General features: G+C 40.0%; 1 protein-coding gene across 1 annotated transcript; it reads right to left on the bottom strand.

Moving 5' to 3' along the window:
• Positions 1-506: 506 nt before the first annotated feature.
• Positions 507-18,837, bottom strand: LOC110364989 (RNA exonuclease 1 homolog). The gene is made up of 15 exons (XM_065046312.1): positions 18,618-18,837; positions 15,304-16,289; positions 13,938-14,136; positions 12,499-12,641; positions 10,880-11,014; positions 9,344-9,440; positions 9,053-9,127; positions 8,434-8,580; positions 7,919-8,032; positions 7,233-7,306; positions 6,849-6,959; positions 6,421-6,536; positions 5,418-5,556; positions 4,048-4,168; positions 507-1,014 (listed from the first exon to the last, which is right to left on the bottom strand). Exons 1-15 carry the CDS (start codon positions 18,775-18,777, stop codon positions 923-925), a joined length of 2,709 nt encoding a protein of 902 aa, XP_064902384.1. The 5' UTR covers positions 18,778-18,837; the 3' UTR covers positions 507-922.
• Positions 18,838-22,681: the final 3,844 nt, after the last annotated feature.

Here is a 22,681-nt window from a genome sequence, read left to right as displayed (position 1 = left end):
CAGTCAAGACCATTTTTCCTCACCAGCCTCTGCTTTCTTTCACAAATCAGTGAAAAACAGAACTTCATCTCAAGGGATAGTGTTGTACAAAATTTCCTTATGTTTCCTTAACACAACAATAAGGGGCAACAGACTTTAAAATCCTCCTCTGAAGGTAGCAGATTCTGAATGCTATCTTAAGTGGGAGACATGGAATTATGTATTGGACCATAGTCCAATTTTAGCTGAAGCAGTGAATATATATTTACTTCTTGAAATACTCTACTTTTTGGGAACCCTTTCAAGTCAAAGCTTATTGATTTTACAGTTGAAAAGCTTCCTGCAGGCTAAACTTATTTAAAAAAGACCAGTTTATACTGCTCCAAAAAGAGGTCACTTTTCTACCATTATGCCTTTATATGTCAATTAGCACATTAAAAATGACCAAGTTTGTTTTCCCTCTCAAAGCAGATGGAGAGGTAGAGAGAGGCAGGAATGGAAAGAAAAATAAAACAAACAATCTTAAGTTTCTGCTGTGTGAATTAAGTTTTATTTCACAGGCTGAACAAGGCAAAATCCAAAATTATATCCAGAATTTTAAAAAAATAAGTATTTTCACTTACTGCAAATGCTAGTTTTCAGCCACAGTAGTAATGGTAACTATAGAAATAATAATCTTAACAGAACAGGAAAAAAAAATGCACAGGTTTGCTGTTTAACACAAGAACTTACTTTGAACATCTTACTCGTATTTTGTGCATTTGTGTTTTCTCCTTCCTGTACATCTTAAGCCTCAGAAGCAGATACAGTCAGGTTTTCCCATTAGATTTTTTCCATTTTCCTCTTTTTTACATCAGAACAATAATACTGAAGCATTACAGAGCAGCAAGCCAAACTGAAGTAGATTTTGCCCCCACACCTTGTTCCTCCAAAGCTATAATCGTCATCGTTTTCTCCTTTTCTTATCCTCCTTGACCTTCCAAAGGATTAGTTCCATACAAGCAACTGCATTGTTCCTGGAATTATGACCACCAACTAGAGAAGAACAACAACAACAAAAAATCAGAAGTGTTAGATCATGTATTTCTTTATCAAAAAATGGTAGCTGTGTTTATTAAGCTGAATAATTGCTGAGACAACTGCTGACAATACTTGGTATTCAGACAGTTTTCAGTGCTACTTCTTGCTACCAGAACTCAAAGTAAAAATCACATGCTTCTAGCAGTCCCGTATTGTCTGGCAATATTCAGTTTCCCACTGCATCCTCCAGCTTCAATATTCAATGGAGCCTGGATTAGTAACCTGGAGTATCCAAGATAACTGTCTCTGGAAAACCAGCCTCTCCAAGTCATGTACTTTCAAATCAGAAGTTGAAAAATTAACAGCTGGCAAGTTGAGTTTGCAACTAGATAAATATCTGCCTTGGTTAATGAAGGACATTCTACTTGTCCTGAGCTACTGAAATTCTACACAAAATCTGAAAAGAGCTAAAGGACTTAAATTATATACGGTTATATATTTTTATTACATGCTTAGTCAGAGCTTTAAAAGTCAATAACTTACAGGTTTATGTTTTACACAATTCCCATACCTACCAAAAAGTACAGTAGAAAGGTTTTAATGTATTCTGGCTGAAAAACAGAGGTAGCCATCCAAACAAGAAATGCATGCAATCTTCTCTTTAGTGGGCACTTACTGGAGGCACCAGAATACCCTCCCTAATGTTAAATCAATACAAGAAATTGCTGGCTGCCAGGATAATGGTAGTTAAGTGGTGACAGTTCTGAGCACTTTCTACTGAAAGCCGAAGATGTATATTGGGGCTCTCCTTAGCAACTTCAGGATAGGTGGAGAAAAGATCCACTATATTAATTTAATTTGAGATATTTTACTCCCCAAAGAAGAAGAGGACTCAAATGCCATCACAACAAAAAAAAAATTACTGAATAGTTGAAAGTACAAGCTTCTAGCTTTCTCTTGAAAAACTTAAATGCCAGTGATTTCAGATAATTTTTCATATGTATCAGCCTAGACTCAGAAGCAAATATCTTTTCACATTTGAAGACATGTAGTTGCAATTTAGATATCTACCAGCTTAAAGCAGTGCAGCATCTCCTTGAGTGTGGAAGTGGTTATACTTTCCTCCCAATGAACACATAATTTATGGTGTTACAATAGTCATGTGCATTAAAAAATATGCTGCTGAAAGCATTCAGGTAAGAACTGTCCCTACAATATCTATTTAGATTGGACATATAAAGAGCTGTGGAAGCTAATGGAGGAGAGTCATAGCTTTTATCTGTAGCAGAGAACTTCATACCATTCAGTAACCTCTACTAATCACAGAATCAGAAGACAGCTAGTAATAACCTTGCAGGTTCTAGATTTCTCCCCTCAGTGTACCTCAAGAATTAAGAGAACAGTTGACAATAATCAAACAGAAACTACTTGCCATTTGGATAAGAAAACAGAAGTGATCCAGTGAGCTTCTGCCCACTGTCTTCACTATCTTTTCTCAGAGAAAGTTCCAGTTCTCATTTGCTTTCCAAACTGTGAACTAGAGCTCTGCCTTGCCACTCCACCCTTTAGCTGCTGCTATTTCAAACTGCTTGATAAAGAACACCCTGTATAAGACATGTTTTTCAAGCTCAATTATAGAAACCATAGCACTGCTGGGTATTGTTTCATTTTTCAGTGAAATCAAGTATATGATACACTGTAAGTCAAGCTACAAAAGCTGCAGCTGCTGAGGTACCTTGGACACCAAAAAACCTGGAGTTGAAACCCTTTAAAATGCCCTCCTAGTCAAATGCCAGTTTGTGACAGTCAAGAAAAAGGCAGTCAATTAAATTCAGAGCAAGTTAAATCAACACAGACCTAAAGCTTTCTGATAGCAAAGGGTGCTTCATTCTACTAATCCTTAGGTTTACAGAAAGAGGAAAAGCAAATCCAGACTTGAAGTTTATTTCTTTTATCTTCTCTCGTAGATGAGAAAGGAAAAAACTAACACAAACTAGTACAAAGCAGCAGCACAAACCAGTATAAACAGAGGGTGTGGAAGTCACGGTTCAGGATTTTTCATTTTTTGAAAGTGACATGGCAGTGACCTAGCTCTACAGGTTAAAACTGGATTTTAGCTCAGTGGTGATCAACAAAAAATGATTAAATCCAAACTTAAGCAGAGGAGTCTGCTGAACGCAGAGTGGCAGAGTTCTGGCTATTTCATATGGCTATCCTAAAGCCTGTATAAATAACTTTTGACATTTCCCTTACCCCCACCACAGTGCTGTGGATCACACTGTCAGTGCAATGGAAGTCATAAGATATTTATAAGCTTTTAGATGCAGCATCCAGCTACTCCACTGGGTATCAAAGGCCATCAAGTTTTGCTATGACCATTTATATATTCCCTGGGCAATTAAGATATGTTAGCAGAATAGAATATTATTTGTTGTTCAGGAGGCTTCACTGATAAAAGCAAATACAATTCTGTCAGTCTATTAGATACTCAATTTAATTTGTTCCAAGATCAGATTAAAAACTACTTAGAATGGCACTGTCAATGCGAAATACATCTGTCAAATGCAATATCTCATAAGTATTTTATGCACACTGTAGAACAGATTTATTGATTTATCTTTGACAGCCAGCCAAGAAATGAACCATAATTTTACTATTGAAACCCCCAGCTGTAGAGCTCCTGTCACAGCTTGGATAAGCAAGTGAATCTTCAAATAGATAGTGCCGTCACACTACCTTCAGAATTTTGGTGCAAGGGAAAAAAACTGGAACACTTTTGTCTGGTGAACACAGACAAGCCAACAGTATTGAAGGTGAATAAGTAAGCAGCTGTGTGGTGCTTAGCTGCCATTCAGGGTAAAACCACACCAACCATCTTACCCTTCAGGTATATCCTCTGCGTTTACTGTACTACTGAAGTAAAGGTATCCAAGACAAAGATTTAAATGAAAGTGAGTGTAACACCAGCTTTCCAGTTTTCTGGGTTATTCCTGTCTCCCATTTCATGATGCAATGTATTATTTGCTTAGTAGGAACCTGTGCTCGTACCATCATCTTGATGAATTCTCCTGAGGTAGTCAGCCATCAGACTTCCAAGTGCTCTTTTGTGAGGCAAACCTAGCCGATGAGGAAACACTATTGACGTGTCCACTACTGTGCCATGAATCAGCTGGAACAGAGCAGAGGCCACAGTAATGATTACACATCCAGTTACAGTCTTGCACCTCCTTTATTTATTAAAGAAATCCCATCTAGCATCTAAACCATTTCCTTTCTCAATAATATGCCCAAACAAACCCTTGAGCACCAAATTCTACACCATCTGTCCTGTGTTCTTCTATTCATTACGGAACAGCAAACTGTGAGGCAAGAACTGTGGAAAAATTGTCCTTCACTTTGATTTCTGCACACTGTATTGTATATAAAACTAGTGAACAAACATCAGAGTAAACATGATTAATTCTGGTTTTAGGTAGTCAATACTATACTGCAAAGTCTAATTTGCATTGGCTTCTTGATATCACTAGCAGGGAAGTCAATCAAGGCTAAATTCTAATTCCTTCATTAAGGAATAATCATAGAAAGGCTGAGGGTGGAAGGGACTTCTGGAAGTCATCTTGCCCAAACTCCATGCTCAAGCAGGACCACCTAGAGCCAGCTGCCCAAAAGCATGTCCAAACAGCTTTTAGAATCTCCAAGGCAGAAGACACCACCACCTCTCTGGACAACCTGTGCCACTGCTTGGTCATCCTCACAGCGAAAAACTTTCCTGATGTTCAGAGAGAACCTCCCACATCCTGGCAGCCTCTTGTCCTGGTACTGGGCACCACTGGAAAGAGCCTGGCTCAGTCTTGTTCATACCCTCCCTTCGAGTATTTATATATACTGATAAGATCCTCCCAAGACTTCCTGAGCAGATGGTTATGTTTCTTATGGAATATTGCTGCCTTCAGTATTTAATAGCACAATCCATACATTTCTGTTACCTAAGGTACCTGACAAGTAGCATAATTGTTTACAGAGATTCTATGAGCATTACAATCTCTTGAATTGTCACTGTCTTTTATGCAGTTGCCAGCGTGAGTTTAGCAAGATCAGAAAACATACAATACTAGTTTTCTGTGAACCCAGAAATAAAGACAATATTATTCAGTGGTGATATATGGCTGCATAGCTAGAAGCACAAAACAGCAAAGTGGGAAACCGAAATGTCAGAATCTTTACCATACTGTTTGTATATACCTCTCTTCCTTCTCTGAATGTAGTATAATACAGCTATCATTTCATAATCATGTACAGTTCATTGTATACATGCTGATCTGTCAAAATGCAACATTCTTTTCCTTTTTGAAATTAATTAGAACACAGTAAAGACAAGTAGTCATCTCTTAAAATTAGCTTCAAACAGGTTATTTTACCTTGAGAGCATATAAGTTATTTTCTAAGCTATGGCCAATTAAAATGGTCTCTGCACTGAACAAGTTCAGCAGTATTGCTTGTACATCCCGAAGAGATGTTGTGGTATTCTTCAGATCATCCTCCATTGCTCCAGAGAGTCTGAATACATATTTAGAAGAGCTTCATCAGAGACACTAAGAAATATTTAGAAGAACAAGGTTTACAGTAGATATTCCCCCAGCACCTCAAGTTAACACTAGCCACCTTCAAAAATCACAGGAGGCTGAAGTCAACATAAGGCATTTTTTCATGCTCCTTTTTACCTAGGTAGCATAAGATAAACTAAGCTAGGTGTTGTTAACTTAGCTCTACCATCATCAGTGACTGAGGATGTTTTTTTAAGCACAGCCTAAAGACAGGGCTCCAAGCAAACAAATATTGCTGTTGAAGAAGTAAGAATACAGTAGGTTGACTCTCCTCTAGTTTGGCTTTTTTTTTTTTTACAGTGAGGCTCAAACCCCATGTTTCACCTCAGAGCAGCTGCAGGACTTCAAGGAACTAATTAGGAATCAAAAACACATCTTCCAGATCTCAAAGGCAAAAACCAATAGGAAGACAAAATACAAGTGATATGCACTAAATACAGCCAAATCTTGTTAAGCTGTACAGTCTGATGGCCTCAATACATGGTTTATGAGACTGCTGTTTTCCTGTGAGACAACATTTACAGATAAAATTTGCATTTGCTTCTATTGCATTAGGAAATTTGGCAAGTTCTGGGAGGTTTAACTTTTTTTAAGAATGGGGGAGAAAAAGTCTTCAAATGTGGAAGTAATAAATTGAACTAGGCAAAGTGAAAAAAAGTTCTTAATTGAGCGTGCAAGAACAAAAGCCTCATTCCTGATTTAAGGTCTTTGACTTATGTAAGCAGAAATAGCAATTTGAGACACATATTTCTTCTTATATAGTTATCTGCCAACTTATTAAGTCTAATCCTGATGTACTATAGACTAGTTAGCATACCTTATATCGTAGTCTATAATTTTACCATCTGGTTTAACAAATGTATCATAGACAACCTGTAGCTTAGCATCCACCACTGTCACTCTAGTTAGTTCCACGCCACGGGTTGTGTAACACTGAAGAAAAAAGTAAATTTAACAAGCATTTACACAGCAGTGATGTTTCCTTACATTATGTAAACTGCACAAGAAATCACAATTGGCAACCAACTCAACAGATCCACATGAGTTTGCTCACTGCATATTCAACACTAAAGGTCTAGTCACGTCAAGTGACTAGTCAGATTGAAGGTCTAGTCATGTAGAATGACTACACAGAGTTCTGCAGACCTTGGAGACATGAGTTCCAAACTACTACAGCAAAGAAATTGCCTCATAAGCAGCAATAGAGTTTTCTATTAACTGATCCAAATTTTAGGTTGCTCATACCGTCTCACAGTCCAGAGCATATACACCATAGTTTCTATCAAAAGGTGGTGATTTAATTAATGTCTTCATGAAGCCTTCCAGCTTCTTCCCTCTTCCATCATGAACATGCAGCTGCAAAATTACAATTAGTATTTAAGTGCAAGTTTTCTAGATATATCTTACCCAAATTGCCAGATAATTTGTTTCTTTAACAGACTCAGGAGCATATATATAATGCTTCTTGTCAACATTTGCCACATAATTTACTAAACACTAGTAAGTAAACCTCAAAGGCTAATACCAAACCATTCACAGAAAGCTATGACCCAGCTTTAACCCAAAAGGACACAGAAAGCAAAACTAAGATACTGCATTATATAAACTTCCAGAGAACATCATGCCTACCTTTGCAATCTGACATCCAGCAGATCCAACTATTCTCTCACAGCAACTATAGCATTTTTCCACGCCACCAGGAACTGCCAAAAAGAAAAACTGAAAATTGAGCGTTTTTTGCAGCAACAAACAACGGCAAAAACAAATCAGTTCTCTCACTCCTCCTCTCAAATTTATTTTCCATTTTCTCCTGAGAGTGCACCATGGAAAGCAGAAAAGTCTCACCTACAGGTCCCACCTGTGCCAAGATGACAAACTGAAAAATTGTTCCCTTGTGAAGTATGGTTTTCATAACAAAAAAAAATAAACCAAACCAACAAAATACCAATGAATAGAAGACAAAGTTGCAGTATGCTCAATAAATATTTCCCTCAAGGAGAAACCTAATGTAGCTTCTGAGTATTCCAGGTGTCTCCCAGATAAGATGACAAGGTTCACTCAGAAGTCAGTGCAAGGCCACACAATGAGCATTTTTCTACTTTCGTCCTCACACAGTTCTATTAACATCAGCTTTCCTAAAGTTATGGCCTAATCAGAGAAAACAGCTTTACCAAGTAGCCACATTCCTGAAAGCACGGCAGAACATCTCAGCTGAACCTTCTGCAAAAAGAGTTTTATAGTCTGACGTTGTTCAGTTTGGATATGAGTTGTTAACTTTTAACAGCTTAGTAAGACTGAATGCCAAGAATATCTACCTTTTTGTTCCAACACACTACCAGAGTGATAGCTGCATTCTTCTTTACGTCTATGTTCTCCTGTAGAAGTAACAGCATATACTTTGCCACACCTGCAGCACACTCTTTTGAAATCTAAAAACAAAATGATAAAAAAAAAATCATATCTCCTAGCTGGCTTGCCATAAAGTTAAAAAATGCTGAAGTATGGAAAAAGTTACATGAAGAGTAATTGCAAGAGCAGAATATCAATGCATAAGCAGACTCCCAAGATTAGCCATGTATAAAAAAATTCCTCTATAGCACAATAAGAAATTGAAGTTTATCTGAAACTTTTTCAATTACTATGTTGAAACTAAAATTAAGAGAGACCTATAAAGCTTCATGGCTTACTTATAAAAACTTGTGAATTCAGTTATAATCCAGGTACTAAATACAGAACATTGCCATAACGTATAATTTTATACCTGTGTATTTTACGGTCCTGTAAACCACTGACTGAAATTCTATTTTCTTGCAATCTAGTAGGCACTCACCATCACATCCAGCATTTTTTACAACCCCAGTAAGGATGGCACTGCCATTTTTTTTAGGATTTGGTCGCGGGAAATTATTTTCCTTCAATTGTTCCTCAGTCAGAAGATAATCTTTTAAAAGTTTATATAGAGCACTACCTGTAAATGCTAAAAACAAACAAACAAACCAACAAGTAACTAAACCCAAAGCTTAAGTAATATTGAAGAAAATGAGTAGCACTTTAATATCCTAGTAGCTCCAAAAATTAAAAACCCCTGCAATTACAAGATGGGCACTATCATTTACAAGCAAGAACCATATGCTTGTACCTCAGAGCAATTAGACGTAAAACGTTACAGTATTCAAAACAAAGACACTAAAAAAATTGAGATGTTAATTCAGTAGCTATCCCAGAAAGGCCATGTATGCAATACTGAAGAACATGCTCTTTTCAAACACAAGTTCAACATTTTTTCCCCTAAGAATGTGCCTTCAGATATAAACAGTGAATTGTGTTGAAAGCCCTCACAGCAACTAGTAGAAAAAGCTTGATCAAAAACAGAGCAACACTTTCATGGTGAAACAAGCTAATTTGTAAGCTAAAGTGGAAAACTGACGTCTCCCTTCCCCTTTCTTTACCTTCCTCATCATTTGACTTCCTCATCATTTGACTTGATCCAGCACCACTGGAAGATATGCTGTTACTGAGTTGCCCTGAATGCAAGAAAACATTTTTATATTTCCTGTTAATATCCTAAGCAAACAGTTATAAATCAAATTTATTTCAGCAATTTCCACAAAATGATTTAAATACGAAAAAATATTTTTAGTTAAGTTAAACTAAAAAAATCCTTTAAGGACATTTCTCTGCTGTTCTAATTTCTACATTTACAACCCATTTAAAAACATTTTATATGAAGGCAAAACTACCATGATCTCTCAGCTTTTTGAGAGTCCTCGCAGCAAAATTGAGGTACATTTTTTTACTGCCACAACGGTCATAAATAGATTGCTCTTCCATCAGGGCCTATATTAAAAAAAAAAAGAAAAAAGACTGAGTTATTGGAGCACTGTACATTCTACAAAAAGCACTACTTGGAATCTGAGATTCTGAACCTAAAGGCAAATACACGTGCAAGTAATGTCCCAAATCTGAAGTGCAACAGAAGGTACAAAGTCAGATGGATGAGACACCTAGAAACACAAGTTCAGTACTTATGAAGCAAAGATCTGTGAAGGAAATCAGTGCTCTGACTCAGAATTTAAATCTAACTCTTGTGGAAATTTGAACACTCTTAGGGTAACAATTCCTGTGGCTACAGACAGCTTTTTCCAATACTGCTCCAAAGGAGGCATTATTACTTTATTAGGTCAAGAAATGTTTCCTTAATTTTCTTTCTGTAAAGTTGTGAGAAACAGAAGTGACAGGAATGTCCAGCACCTTTTAACTATGAAGGTGCACAGTCAAGGAGCATGTTAATTAATCTCCTGGGGACTGGGGGGGAAAAGCTTCATCCCTGTTTTTATTTTATTGTCTATGCAGATAATGTAAACAGTGAAAGAGAAGCTAATTTCTGGCATAAACAGCACCTTCTAACAATCACTACAGCACAGTTCAGAAGCTACAGCCTCTATGAACAGAGTGAAAGAGAAAATGAAAAACTGGTGAAGCTGAGAAACAACACAGGAGGAAGTTAAAGGGAAGGTAAAAGAAACATTCTTAGTGAGAGAAAAGTCAGGTATAGCAAGACATGCTGCGTAACAAAGAGAACACACTGTAAAAGGCAGAGTAGTAACATCTGACGTTTTACAAGCTTTCATTCAATGGAGAATTAAATACACACACAGTATTATCATGACAACTCCATAAAGTCTTTTGACTTCCAGCAGGCAAGAAATTTTTATCACTTAAAGGTTAAGTTTGGGGTATTTGTGGCTGTCAGGCTGTATGTGTTGGCTGTAAGCCTGAGCAGCACTTGGAGTGGTGTGAACAGTAAATACAAGATGCAAGGGGCTCAGAATGATTGAGATATTTATGATTGTTTTTCAAACATGTTTTCCTTCTGTCCTGACTAGATCTCAAAGTCATTATTACGTTCCAAGAAGGCCCCAGTACTCACAAGATCTTTGTTTTGAATTTGCAATAAAAAAAACCCACAAAAACAAAAACCAAAAAAAACCAAACAACAACTTTATACTAAAATAACATACCTATTTGGAAGCTAATTAGCAGTGCTAAAGAAATGTTTTTATTCAGAGAAAACTGAAATTGATTGACAACACTATGAAGTATAAGACTGAGCACATTTAACTTCTGATTTCCAAAAAGTCTGAAATACTTGCTTTTACAAAAAAAAAAAAAAAAAAAAAATCAAATAAAAGAACCCCACCAACACACTGTTGAAGCTAAGACCTACTGATTTAATTCAGAAGCAGAATCATAAAGATCTACAAAACATTACAAACTTTGTTGATAGCTTCATTCACTGTGCTACAAGATTTGAAGCATTCTGCAAAAAATATGTTGATATATCGATGTCTTGTTTCGAGTGGCACTTTGGATCTTGATTGTGAAATAGAAGGCCCTCTCTGTGTAGAAGTCTGTAAAACAAACACACACACACAAATAAAACCACAGCAACAACAATTACTAATGTGGTCAATATATAAAAAAATAGCCCAAAGAACTAAAACCAGTTCTTTTCCACAGCCTCAGAGGAAAAAAAAATTAAACATCGCTGAATAGTTATTCAGAAAACTGGAGCTGCACATGACTGGGAGCCAGAAACAACCATCAGAAATAGTAGATATAGAGGTTTTCCCTGCTTGAACTAAAAGTATGCTTCTGCTCACAGTTACGTGATGTTTCAAGACTATATTTTTAACTCCTTTTTTCTTAGAGGAAGCTCATCTAAGTCATACTTTCAAGCTGGTCTTTATTTCAGACAGTGCTTCATTGAGAGCAAAAGCCGAGGACCAAATGAACTAGACTAAAAAAACAGTTTCATTTTAGGAACCTACAGCCTTTGTTAGACAATGCAATATAGAGGTTTTGCTTATCACAATACGCTTATTTTAACAAAAAGCACAGAAGTTAAAATCACATTCAAAAATCTGGCAGCTCGTCAGGTTAGCCATGGTACCTTCACACCCAAAGAGGTCCAAACAATTACTGTACTGTGTGTATCAAACAAGGAGCAACTTGTCTACGCCACATGTGTTTCCTAAGGAAGATCCTTTAAGAGCAGCATTTAAATGTGTGTGCAACTACCAAGGAGAAAGTTATTTTTAGATAAAGCAAACGAAGACAATGTGTATCATTGTCACAACCCAGTCTCACCATTATTGGGGCAAGCAGTACCCTATTTAGGAAACAAAAAGGTACATACTGGAGATATGAAGCACAAAGTAATTAATACCTAACATCCTAGAAAAATGACAATTACCAAACTGATAGCCATAACATTTGGGATTTTTAATTAGAAACCAAAGCACTGTGTAATTTATCTTCAGTAACCTCTGCTTTAAAAGAAAAAAAAAAATGCTAGGTTAGAGTAATTTTTATGAAACAAGACCCTCACAATACTCTGTCACTCTAAATTACGAAGCAAAGTTGGCAATAAAAAAAAAAAAACAAAAATACACCTGCATTAACTTTCTGACAAGTTCCTTGAAATCCCTTTATTTTATAAGGGTACCTCTCTTGAAGCCAAATAAAGCCTTACATGAGATATCATCTGCTACTGTACCTGGAAGGAAGTTTTAAGGGAAAAATCATCAACATGCAATCATGACTGGACTGAAAACAAATTAGTACTTAATTCTCCCATTGATTAACAATTTGAATATTTAATTGCTTATAGTTTTGTAGTGCTGGCTAATAGAACCAAGGAAAATGAAAATGCAATTTGCATCACAACTTCAATTAGGCACACAGGGAACCAAGTAATTTTTTTTAAAAAAGCTATACTGGCATATCACATTATTGGCTCTACCTTATAAAATACTGTTGGAAATTAATTACAGTTTTTCCACTTCTGTTCCCATTCATATATCCAAGTTCTGCAGCAGAAACTCTACAGTACCTTGCATGGCACAAGGATGGTGCTTTTGAATGAATTAATATGAAGTCCATGAGGCGTTGCTGTTGCAACATTTCCTCCCAGTAGTACACACAGCTGACCACTGCAGGTTTCAAGGGGCTTAACTTCAAGTAAATTTGAAGAGGCTGAAACACACAGAAGATGAAGAATGAATCTAAACTCTAGTGGTAAGCTTTGTTATTTAAATTACATTAGTCTGGAACATCGGTATTTCACAGGTCCTCTGCTGAAGCAGGGTAAAAGCAAACTAATGCACAGAACCAGACCTGGAATGACAGGAAACACATTAAGACTTCACTTCTGTCAACAGAATTTATGCAAGTGTTCTCCTGTGTTTTTGATATCATATCTCAGTTTGAAGACACCAGAATAAAGCAACCACGCAAGTCAAGTTAAAACCTATTTTCAAGTTGTATTGACTATGCTTTTTAAACAGCTACTCACCTGCCTTCCCTGTCCCTTTGCCCTTCCCTGCAGAAAAGCATGATAGCAAGGAAAAACAAAATAAAACAGGAAAACCACCATTCTAACCTCATATAGTAATGGAGTCAGTGCCTTAAAGTACTGCTTTGTCTTTTTAAAGTTAGCAAAGCTACAGACCTCAGAAACAAAAAATAATTGTGATGAGATTCTGGAGCCAAGGTATCAGCATTTGACTTGCAGTCATCCTGCTTAAATTTAGTTACATCAGCACCTGTTATACAGCAAGACACATTTGTATGCTATGAGATACACTAATGCATTTTATTGTTGTTCAGAAAGAATGCATACACTTTCAGAATGTCTCAACTTTATGTGAAGATTTTTTTTTACAGCATATGTAATAAATACACAAATGAAATGATGAAGTAGTATTTAATTTAATTGCTAGGCTGGTTACTTTGTAAGCATATATTTTAAGTGACAGCAGAAGAACTGGAGGGGAAACACCATTTAACTAGCATTAAATGCTGAAAATAACTTATACTCCAGAATTTTTCACATATGAAGGACAATTGAAAGGGAGAAGAACATATGATTTACAAATTACAATATTTAACAAATTGTTTCAGAAGGTCTGAATGCTTCAAACTAGACACTTAACAGTTGATATCAGTACTTAAAGGGAACTCAGTTTTTTTTTTTATGCTTTCAACTTGTATATCAAAATACTTTCAACAAAACAAGTGTTTTTCAAGGATTTGGTCAAAAATGTACACGTTCAAAGAACTTAGTAAAAAACACTTGTCCCCTTTCCACTAGAGCTACGAAGACTTCAAATATAACCTTGTAGCTGGACAGGGCATCTACCTGCACAAGCGAAGCACTCACCATCCCTGAACTCACAGCTAACATTCAACACAACAAAACACATTCAAGTGATGCTTAACTGAAGCAAAACAAAATTTAGTTTGTCAAACCTACAGATCAAACAGTCATACCCATTGGTGTAACACTTCCAAATTGAGTAGATGAGAATCCAGATGTGGATTTCTTCTCTTCAGAAGTCGTAGCAATAAAAGCTTGTCCTCTTTCCGCCGCAGCTGCAGACTTCACTGTCTCCCAGTACCCTTGCTGAATTTTGGCATCATGACCTTGCTGCCAAGGAGATGCTTTGAAAGGCACCACTTCTTTATGTACCTGATATGCACGTACACAAAAGCAGAGTTAACCTTCAAGTAGGTCTTGCTGTGCATCGGAACATCTTAAATTTAACACTGTGCTTCTTACACTGAATGCTTCTATCAGATTCAGAGCTCAGCATGCTGTGTATTGAAGGAAAACACCAAGCTGAAAGAACTCAGGGGTGGTGGAGGGGTCTTAAAGACCCTGCTTATTAGCGTTGCTTCCTAAAGCACCATAAAAGCAGAGAAAGCAACAGCCACTCTGGGTTTCCAGGTGCCCTGTTATCTCATGGCACGAGCCTCCACTCCAAACTGACTTTTCCGTACTCATTAGCCTCAGCTGCTCCAGGCAGCAGCTGACTTCACCTGTCTCAGGAACCAACTCTAAGCACTACAATATTTGCTACAACCTCAAACAGAAGAGTTGATGACAAATGCATTCTAATTAATTTCAAATTATTTTTACAACTAGATTACAAGACTCAGCCAACCTGAAGTTCAACAGGCATCTACAGATAAGTTACAATGATCTTCCGGTTTATTACAAGATTATAACTTGCATAAAATTTTCCTGTGTGTACAGTTATTTTCTTTTGTCCAGGACCATTTACTTTGCCTTCTAATAAACTGAGATCTACATTTTCTCCATGGGCCTATTAAGGACAAGAACAGACTATTTAGACCAACTGCTACAAAGCTCTAGACTTTAGTAATATACTCAGGACCCACTGAATCCACTGTTTCAGGGTACTTAGTCAACAACCTCATCAGGAAAATTACGATTTCATCAGTATTAGACAGTTATTTTGCATTCAGGACAGTTAAGCCACAGTGCTATGAGGCTGAGGCACTGGTACTCAAAGTTCCTACATTCATTTATAAGTACAGACTACTCGAAATACAAATGCCTCTAAAACTTTGCTTACTACAGTAAAAGTAAAAAGTGTCTACTTCAAGGCAGGGAGCTATTCAGAACAACTTTCTACTGCAGCAAACATACAAATCCCCCATTGTCAAACTAGACTAAAGAATTCTAAGGGTATAACTTTGTCTATTAGCAGTGGAGGCTCAAACATACAGCCTTCACTAAGACATATTTTGAAAAAAGTATTACAGCTTATCTATACATCACATCCTCATACGCTCAGAAAAATCCCCCAGCACTGAAAAGGAAACAAAATACCTTCTCATCAACACCCTTCTTTTGTGCTTCTCTTTCAAACTCATAAAAAATTCTTCGACACTCCTCCAGAGGATCATCTGATTCAGAGCGCTCTGTGTCCTCCCCACTGGCTTCTGTTTCCTCAGCAGATGGATTCAGAGTTATCTCACTTTCTTTCTTATTTAAGTAATAAGTTGGATATGAGTATGTATCTTCTGCACTAGCATTAGGCCTGTTTTCTTCTATGCTCTGGCTTTTCTCCGTATTTTTTATTATTTCTTTATAAGGTCTTTCTGTTGTGGTTTCATCTTTAGATGAGTGACCCATGCACAAGGCAGGCTGTGCTACTCTTCCACCGCTCACACAGCCTTCATCAACAGTATGTTCCTGAACAAATGCTTCAAGGAATAGAGTGGTTGAAGTATTCCCCTGCTTCAGAATTCCCTTCTGCACATCCGCCCCAACAGAACCAGCTGAAGACAGACATTTCTCCTCAGTATAGGCAAGGGCATCTCCTTCCTCCAGAACCGTCCACATACCAGTGTTTATATCAGGCAAATAGATCTCCTTTGCTTTTTGAGAAACACTGCCTGTTTTTTCAGATTTTTTTAAACATTTTCCATTCTTAGGCAAAGTAATAATTTTCTTAGATTTTTCTTCACCCCTCCCAAGAACATCTGCTATAGCATTATCATGTAGTTTTTCTGCACATACTACAGCAGCCAGTTCTTTGTTCCTGTTCACATCTGTGTAGTTCCTACTTATTCTTGGCTTTTTATTAACAGGTTGTGGTGTCTCATCAATGACAAGATCACATTCATCATCAGGTTCTTGAAGTTTTATTTGAAGTTTCACCAGGGAAGAACTTTTCAACCTCTTTGTAGAAACACGTCTGCTCTTAAATGAATACGTCTTTGAATTCTCAACCTGATTTTCACATGGAAATACTTTTGCTGGCTTATGGTGCTGCTTAGCACTTTCATCCTCATTTGTTACAGAAGAGACCCCTGCAAAATAATTTTAAAAAATATATTCAAGAAAAGCTGCTAGACAACTATAATCAACAATGTATTTTTCAAATTAAAAAACCCAGCCATTATTTATTTACATGGAAACTGAAACCACAGTATCTTACTTTAAGATAATTTTGAAGGGTTAAAGTGTTTATAATCTTTTAAATGGGGAGACTGTACTGTGATGGTTCCTTCTTTTCCTCGATTTCATTCTCAACTGAACATATTACTATTTTAGTCCTCTTGGGTTTTTGCATATCACCTGCCTCTCTTTGAAGGAAGACAGCTAAGAGCTCAAATGAGGTAACCCTAAATTCTATCTATAGATTTCAGCTGAGGAAAAAGAAATAATCTATTTATTAGCTCAAATGTCTCCCCTTCTTCCTCCAGGTTTTATTGCCAAACATAACATCATACGGTTTAGATTATTCCTTTGAGTAACCTGGGTCAACTGTACTAGCTGTGTCCCTTCCCAAATTCCTGCCCACCTACTTTCTGGCAGGGCAGTGTGATAAAGAGAAGCCAGAATCATAGAATGCTCTGAGTTGGAAGGGACCCACAAGGATCATTAAGCCCCACTCCTGATGGAGTTCCTGATGTTGTGCAAACACTCTTCAGCAATAACTAAAACACAGAAGTGTTATCAACCCTCTTTTGGTTATAAGCCAAAAACTTGACACCATACAGAGCTACAAAGAAAATTTACTTCATCCCAGACAAAACCAGTACACCTCTTTACCTCAAAGAAATACTCCAAGCCACCATGAACTGGTAACGGTTCTTATCGGAAATATACATAATCTGAGAGAGGTTTTTCTCACCTTTTATGCAGGTGAGATACCATTTAGCCCACATAGTCAAAGAATAACCCTATAACATTGACTGCTAACTGGAGCCTGAGTGAACCTGGCTGGCTAGAAATTGCAGAAGCCACTTAATGATGGATGCTGGTCACCTGAAATACTTATGGACTCAGCCTTCAAGCCACATCTCGCTGCACAGTCAGCTGCCTGCCAAACCAGCAAGTGGGAGTCAGGAAAGGAATTACTCCATGCTGTTTGCTTTCTTTCTTTCCCTGACTGCCACAGACCTTAGCAACAATGAAATTAGCTCAGTATCTTTTCCAGGCTGCAGCTCTTTATGCTTGAGCACAGAAAACTTCAAGAAAGAAACAGAAGGTTAGCAGTTACAGGTAACTGTGAAAAGCAGGTACTTATTGCGGGAAAGAAAGTTCCTGCTGAACTAATACTACATTCAGAGTGAGAACCTGCACTGCAACTGAAGTTTCAGCACTCCTGAGCTGTGGAGGCAGCAAATCAGTAGCATCTCCTTAAGAAACAGACACAATGGTTCCCTGGATTACATACTTACCAACCAACTCTTAAAACTATCAGTGTAACCCACAGCAAATGCTGTGGAAAAGATGAACCCAAGCTGAAGGTAATCAGAAAACAAGTCCAGTTTGGAAGCAGGTTGCTTTTTCCATTAACATAGCCTGTCAGCATAAGTTTTGTGGCTCTCATGTAAAGTAATTTTAGTACTCCAACCCTCACTTCTTGCACCCATTGACTATATTGCCAGCAGTCTGAACACACTACTAATTTTGCCAGTGAAATCTAGTTTAGATTTTCACCTGAAAAACACTCAGTCATGAGAGGAACATGTCAAACATCAAAAAAACTAACTACAAATGACATTACTCATTACACTTGAAAGTGGAACACCATGGGAGGGGAACTAAAGTTTCAGTATAAAATGCCACTGATGTGCAGGCAGGCTCTTTGTAGACTGCTGATCCCGGAACGTCAGCAAGCACCTCGCAAAGATGAAAAACAACTCATATTGCAACTTCTGCTCTTCATTACACCAAAAGGGGAAGGTGATACCCTCCTACCAAGAAGTCATCAACTCTTATCACACTGTCATACAGAGGTTTAAGCAATCTGCCAGTTTGCTGAAGAATAACCCCGGCCACAAAATCCAGATTATATTCTAGCCCCAGTATGGTCACTGCTGTTTGCCAAGGTGGGGGCATGATTTTTTATTTTCTTCTCCCAAGAGCAAAACCAGATCAAGATCGCAAAGACCTTCTGTTGTGCCACTTCACTCTTCAGCTCCCACACACGGTACCACCGCGACCCCGCGGCGGGAACGCGGCCACGCCCGCACCTCAGCGCCTCCGAGCACCTGCCCCCGCCGCCTCTATCGGCGGCATCGCCGCCTGCAACGCAACTCCCCGGCCCCCGGGAACGCCCAGCCCACTCCCCCTGCAGAGGCGCGGCGGGACGGGCCCGGCCGGACCGTCCTTCCCGCCGTCCTCACCCCGGGAACGGGCAGCTGCCTCCGGCCGCGGCGGGGCCGAGCGCGGCTCCCGGCGGCATGGCACCGCGTGCCAGTACCGGCAGCGAGGCCGGGAGCAGCGGCCCCCCGCGGCGTCGGCGAAGGGGCAGAGGAGCGTCCCGAAGCAGCTGGCGGGACGCATAGTCCCCCCACACCCGCCGGACTGAGCGGAGAGCGCGGGAAAACGCGTGTCCCATCTCCCTTACCGGCCGCTCGCTTTATCCCGGGGTCGGCCGCGTGCGCGCCTAGCCGGCCAATAGGAGAGGAAGGCTAGAGGGCTAGGGGGCGGGGCCTCCAGCCCGCCAGCCCCGTCTCGCCGGTCACTGTGGGGGAGCGGGGGTGGCGGTTGGGGCGCCAAGGTAAGCGGGGTTGCTGCTGCCCCGTCTGATGGGAACGGGGTCCGCGGTAGGAGCCGGCGAAGGCTGAAGGAAAGAAGCCAGAGAGTCGTGGCCAATGGGACAGAGTCTAGCTGGAGGCCTGTATCTAGTGGAGTGCCTCAGGGGTCAGTACTGGAGCCAGTGCTATTCAACATATTCATCAATGACTTGGATGAGGGAATAGAGTGCACTGTCAGCAAATTTGCTGATGACACCAAGCTGGGAGGAGTGGCTGACACACCAGAAAGTTGTGCTGCCATCCAGAGACCTGGACAGGATGGAGAGTTGGGCAGGGAAAAAATTAATGAAATATAAAAAGGGCAAGTGTAGAGTCTTAAACCTGGGCAAGAGCAACGTCAGTTTCCAATATAAGTTGGGGAATGACCTATTAGAGAGCAGTGTAGGGGAAAGGGACCTGGGGGTCCTGGTGGACAACAGGATGACCATGAGCCAGCACTGTGCCCTTGTGGCTAGGAAGGCCAATGGCATCCTGGGGTGTATTAGAAGGGGGTTAGTTGTAGGTCAGAGAGGTTCTCCTTCCCCTCTACTCCGCCCTGGTGAGACCACACCTGGAATATTGTGTCCAGTTCTGGGTCCTTCAGTTCCAGAAGGACAGGGAACTGCTGGAGAGAGTCCAGTGCAGGGCAACAAAGATGATGAAGGGAGTGGAGCATCTCCTGTGTGAGGAAAGGCTGAGGGAGCTGGGGCTCTTTAGCTTGGAGAAGAGGAGACTGAGGCTGACCTCATTAATGTTTATAAATATGTAAAGGATGAGTGTCACAAGGATGGAGCCAGGCTGTTCTCTGTGATATGATAGGACAAGGGGCAATGGGTGCAAATTGGAACATAGGAGGCTCAACTTAAATATGAGAAGAAACTTCTTCTCAGTGAGGGTGACAAAACACTGGAACAGGCTGCCCAGGGGGGTTGTCTCCTTCTCTGGAGACATTCAAAACCCTCCTGGACACGTTCCTGTGTAGCCTCATCTAGGTGTTCCTGCTCTGGCGGGGGAATTGGACTGGATGAGCTTTCAAGGTTCCTTCCAATCCCTGACATTCTGTGATTCTGTGTGGTTCTGTGAAGGCGGAGGGGCACGAGGCCCTGCTGCAGCCCTCACGGCGGGGCCCAGCTCGCGAGGAGGCACCTTGGCAGAGGGGATAAAGACGTCAGACGGTGTTTGCAGTGGCGGCGTGTGAGGAGTGAGTGTCCTGCCTGCACCAGCCACCCGCTGAGGGCCAGGGAGGAGGTGCCAGGTGACCTGTGAGTGTCAGCCGCTTCACACCCGGGAGCCGCTCCGGGTCTTGTCCGTGGTGCAGTGAGTGGAGCTGCCGCGGGGGTCTGCTGCCCCGGACGGTGAGAAGAACCAGGGGGGTACCCGCGCTTTATGGGGAAGTGCCATGCTGCAGTGGGGTGCCCAGCTTTGTATCTGCGCTGGGGGTGTCAGGAGCTGATAGGAGCACTAGGGTCTGGGCCACTGTTCTACCCCAGCTGAAAAACCACCCACCTGCCTGCTGAGGGGCTGCCCAGATGCTGTCATGACCAGATCCGCCTCACTGGGAACCAGCAACGCAGTTCCCGCCCCCCACCAAGAGTGAATGTCGGGGTGAGTTCTCTCCATGGTGGCGTCAGCAGCGGCCAGGGGACAGACCCAGTGAGCTATAAGAACAGAGCACCCTCTAGGCCTCTGCTTAGGGGGTTTGGTGAGCTTGTCTGTTGAGTAGCACGCAATGGTTTGTCTAGTCCAGGGGTGTCAAACTCATTTCACTGGGGCCACATCACCCTCACAGTTGCCTTCAAAGGGCCGAGTGTTATTTTACGACTGTATAAATGTAACTACTCCAACAGTCCTACAGTCCTAAGATTACATTTGGCCTTTTGAAGGCAACCATGAGGCTGATGTCGCCTCTGGTGAAAATGAGTTTGATGCCCCTGGTCTAGTCTATTCACTGCCCACAGACAGCATCTGCTGCACACTTTGAACCTCGCTCCTACAGGTTTCATTTGATGCTCCTTGCTTTTCTTACTGGAATGGATAGTCAATTTCTATCTGTTTTACCCATGGCATTCAATATTTATAATAGCCTCTCCCCTTCCACAAACATTTTTTTCCAGTCTACTTTTACGATTCCTGTTGTGGAAGTGATTCCATTGATGAATCCTTGATTGATGATCCTTGTCAACCTACCATTAAATTTTTCTGATTTTGTCTCTTGCTTTTTAAGTGTAAAGGACCAGAATTGCACTCAATATTTACAATGTGAATTAACTGGGAATTTGTGGGACAGGATCATCATGTTTTATATGCTGTTCCTGTTATTTCTAGTAGGTTGAGTCATCTACCCTGTCAACTTGTACAGGTGGGTTGAGCTTGAGTACCACCCCTAAGGCAAAACTGTAATTTCAGATAGTCAAGGGCAATTTCAAAACACAGAATACATGAAAATAATAGCAAGATAAATAGTGCAAAACTAGATGAAAATGGGCTGCTAATGTAACTGTTCCCAGCTAGCCAGTAATGTGGCTGGAAAAAAGAAGTCTGTTGGGTGCCAAAGAAGAAAATAACCAGGTAGCAATATATAAGAAATATTGAAGGAAAATCTGACAATGCTATCTAATATTTCTGCATTACAGGAAAATTATTTTCAGAATTTACAGCTACTTCCGTGCATAGGATCATGAAAGGTAGTGAAAGGATTCCTGCATTTTGAGCTGGCCTCAGAAGACCACAGCCAGGCAATTTTTCTAAATCGGTTGCATTGCCTTGAAGGTGATACATTTTGGGTGTAGTATGGAATGTGGGGGACTACGGTGGGTCTGTGGATTCCCTGACGGAGGGCATGGGAACAGAAATTAGCCCTGAAGATATGAAGGCCTACCCGTGAGAAAGATGGGAGTAAAGGAGTATCCGGAGTTGTTAAGGATGTACCCGTGAGAGAGAAGGGAGTAGAAGAGTAACATTGATGACAGCAAAATTAACCAATGAGATGTTACTGCTGTAACTTGTAACCAATAGTGAAAAGACACATGAATTGGTAAAACTGTATAAAAATGCACTTGTGACAACAAATGGCATCTACTACTTTCATCTTGAAAGAACTTGGTCCATGTCATTTGTCTGTCTCAACCACGACAATGGAAAACCTGGGGCTTTTAGCCCCCCTGCTTAAAATTTCCTTGTAGACCAGTCTATACTTCTGATCCTGTGCGTCAGGATTGCACCTTCCTTTCCCATGTTGGAGTAGTGCCATCTGAGTATTGCTGCTACTGTCAGGGGTTGGCAAAGACAGGTGTGATGTTCTGCGTTTGGTGTGGTGCGAAAAAAGAATAGAGGAAAGATAAAACTTGCATTCTCTTAAAAAAATTTACCAAGTTATATATTTTCCGTTAAAAATACCTGCCTTGCTGTTACTTGGACTTGCAGGTTATTGTATACATACAAACAGCATACAGCACTGTCATGTACACAAACATTCCGATATGCACATATGCTTATGTAACTTTCCCAAACAAAGGATATTAAAAAAAAAAAAAAAAAAAAAAAAAAAAAGTTAATTATTGCCCAGAAAAGTCCTAATTTAAAAAGTAATTATTTTTCAGAGATCCATCACTACTTTCCTATCTAGTGTGTGCTGATAATGTTGGATTGGTTGAATTAATTTCAAGAAGTCA

The sequence above is a fragment of the Columba livia genome, chromosome Z (genome assembly GCF_036013475.1).
Source record: "Columba livia isolate bColLiv1 breed racing homer chromosome Z, bColLiv1.pat.W.v2, whole genome shotgun sequence".
In the NCBI taxonomy this organism is placed as follows: Eukaryota; Metazoa; Chordata; class Aves; order Columbiformes; family Columbidae; genus Columba; species Columba livia.
Note: the sequence above shows the minus strand (reverse complement) of the source record. Positions and strands in the feature narration are given on the sequence as shown.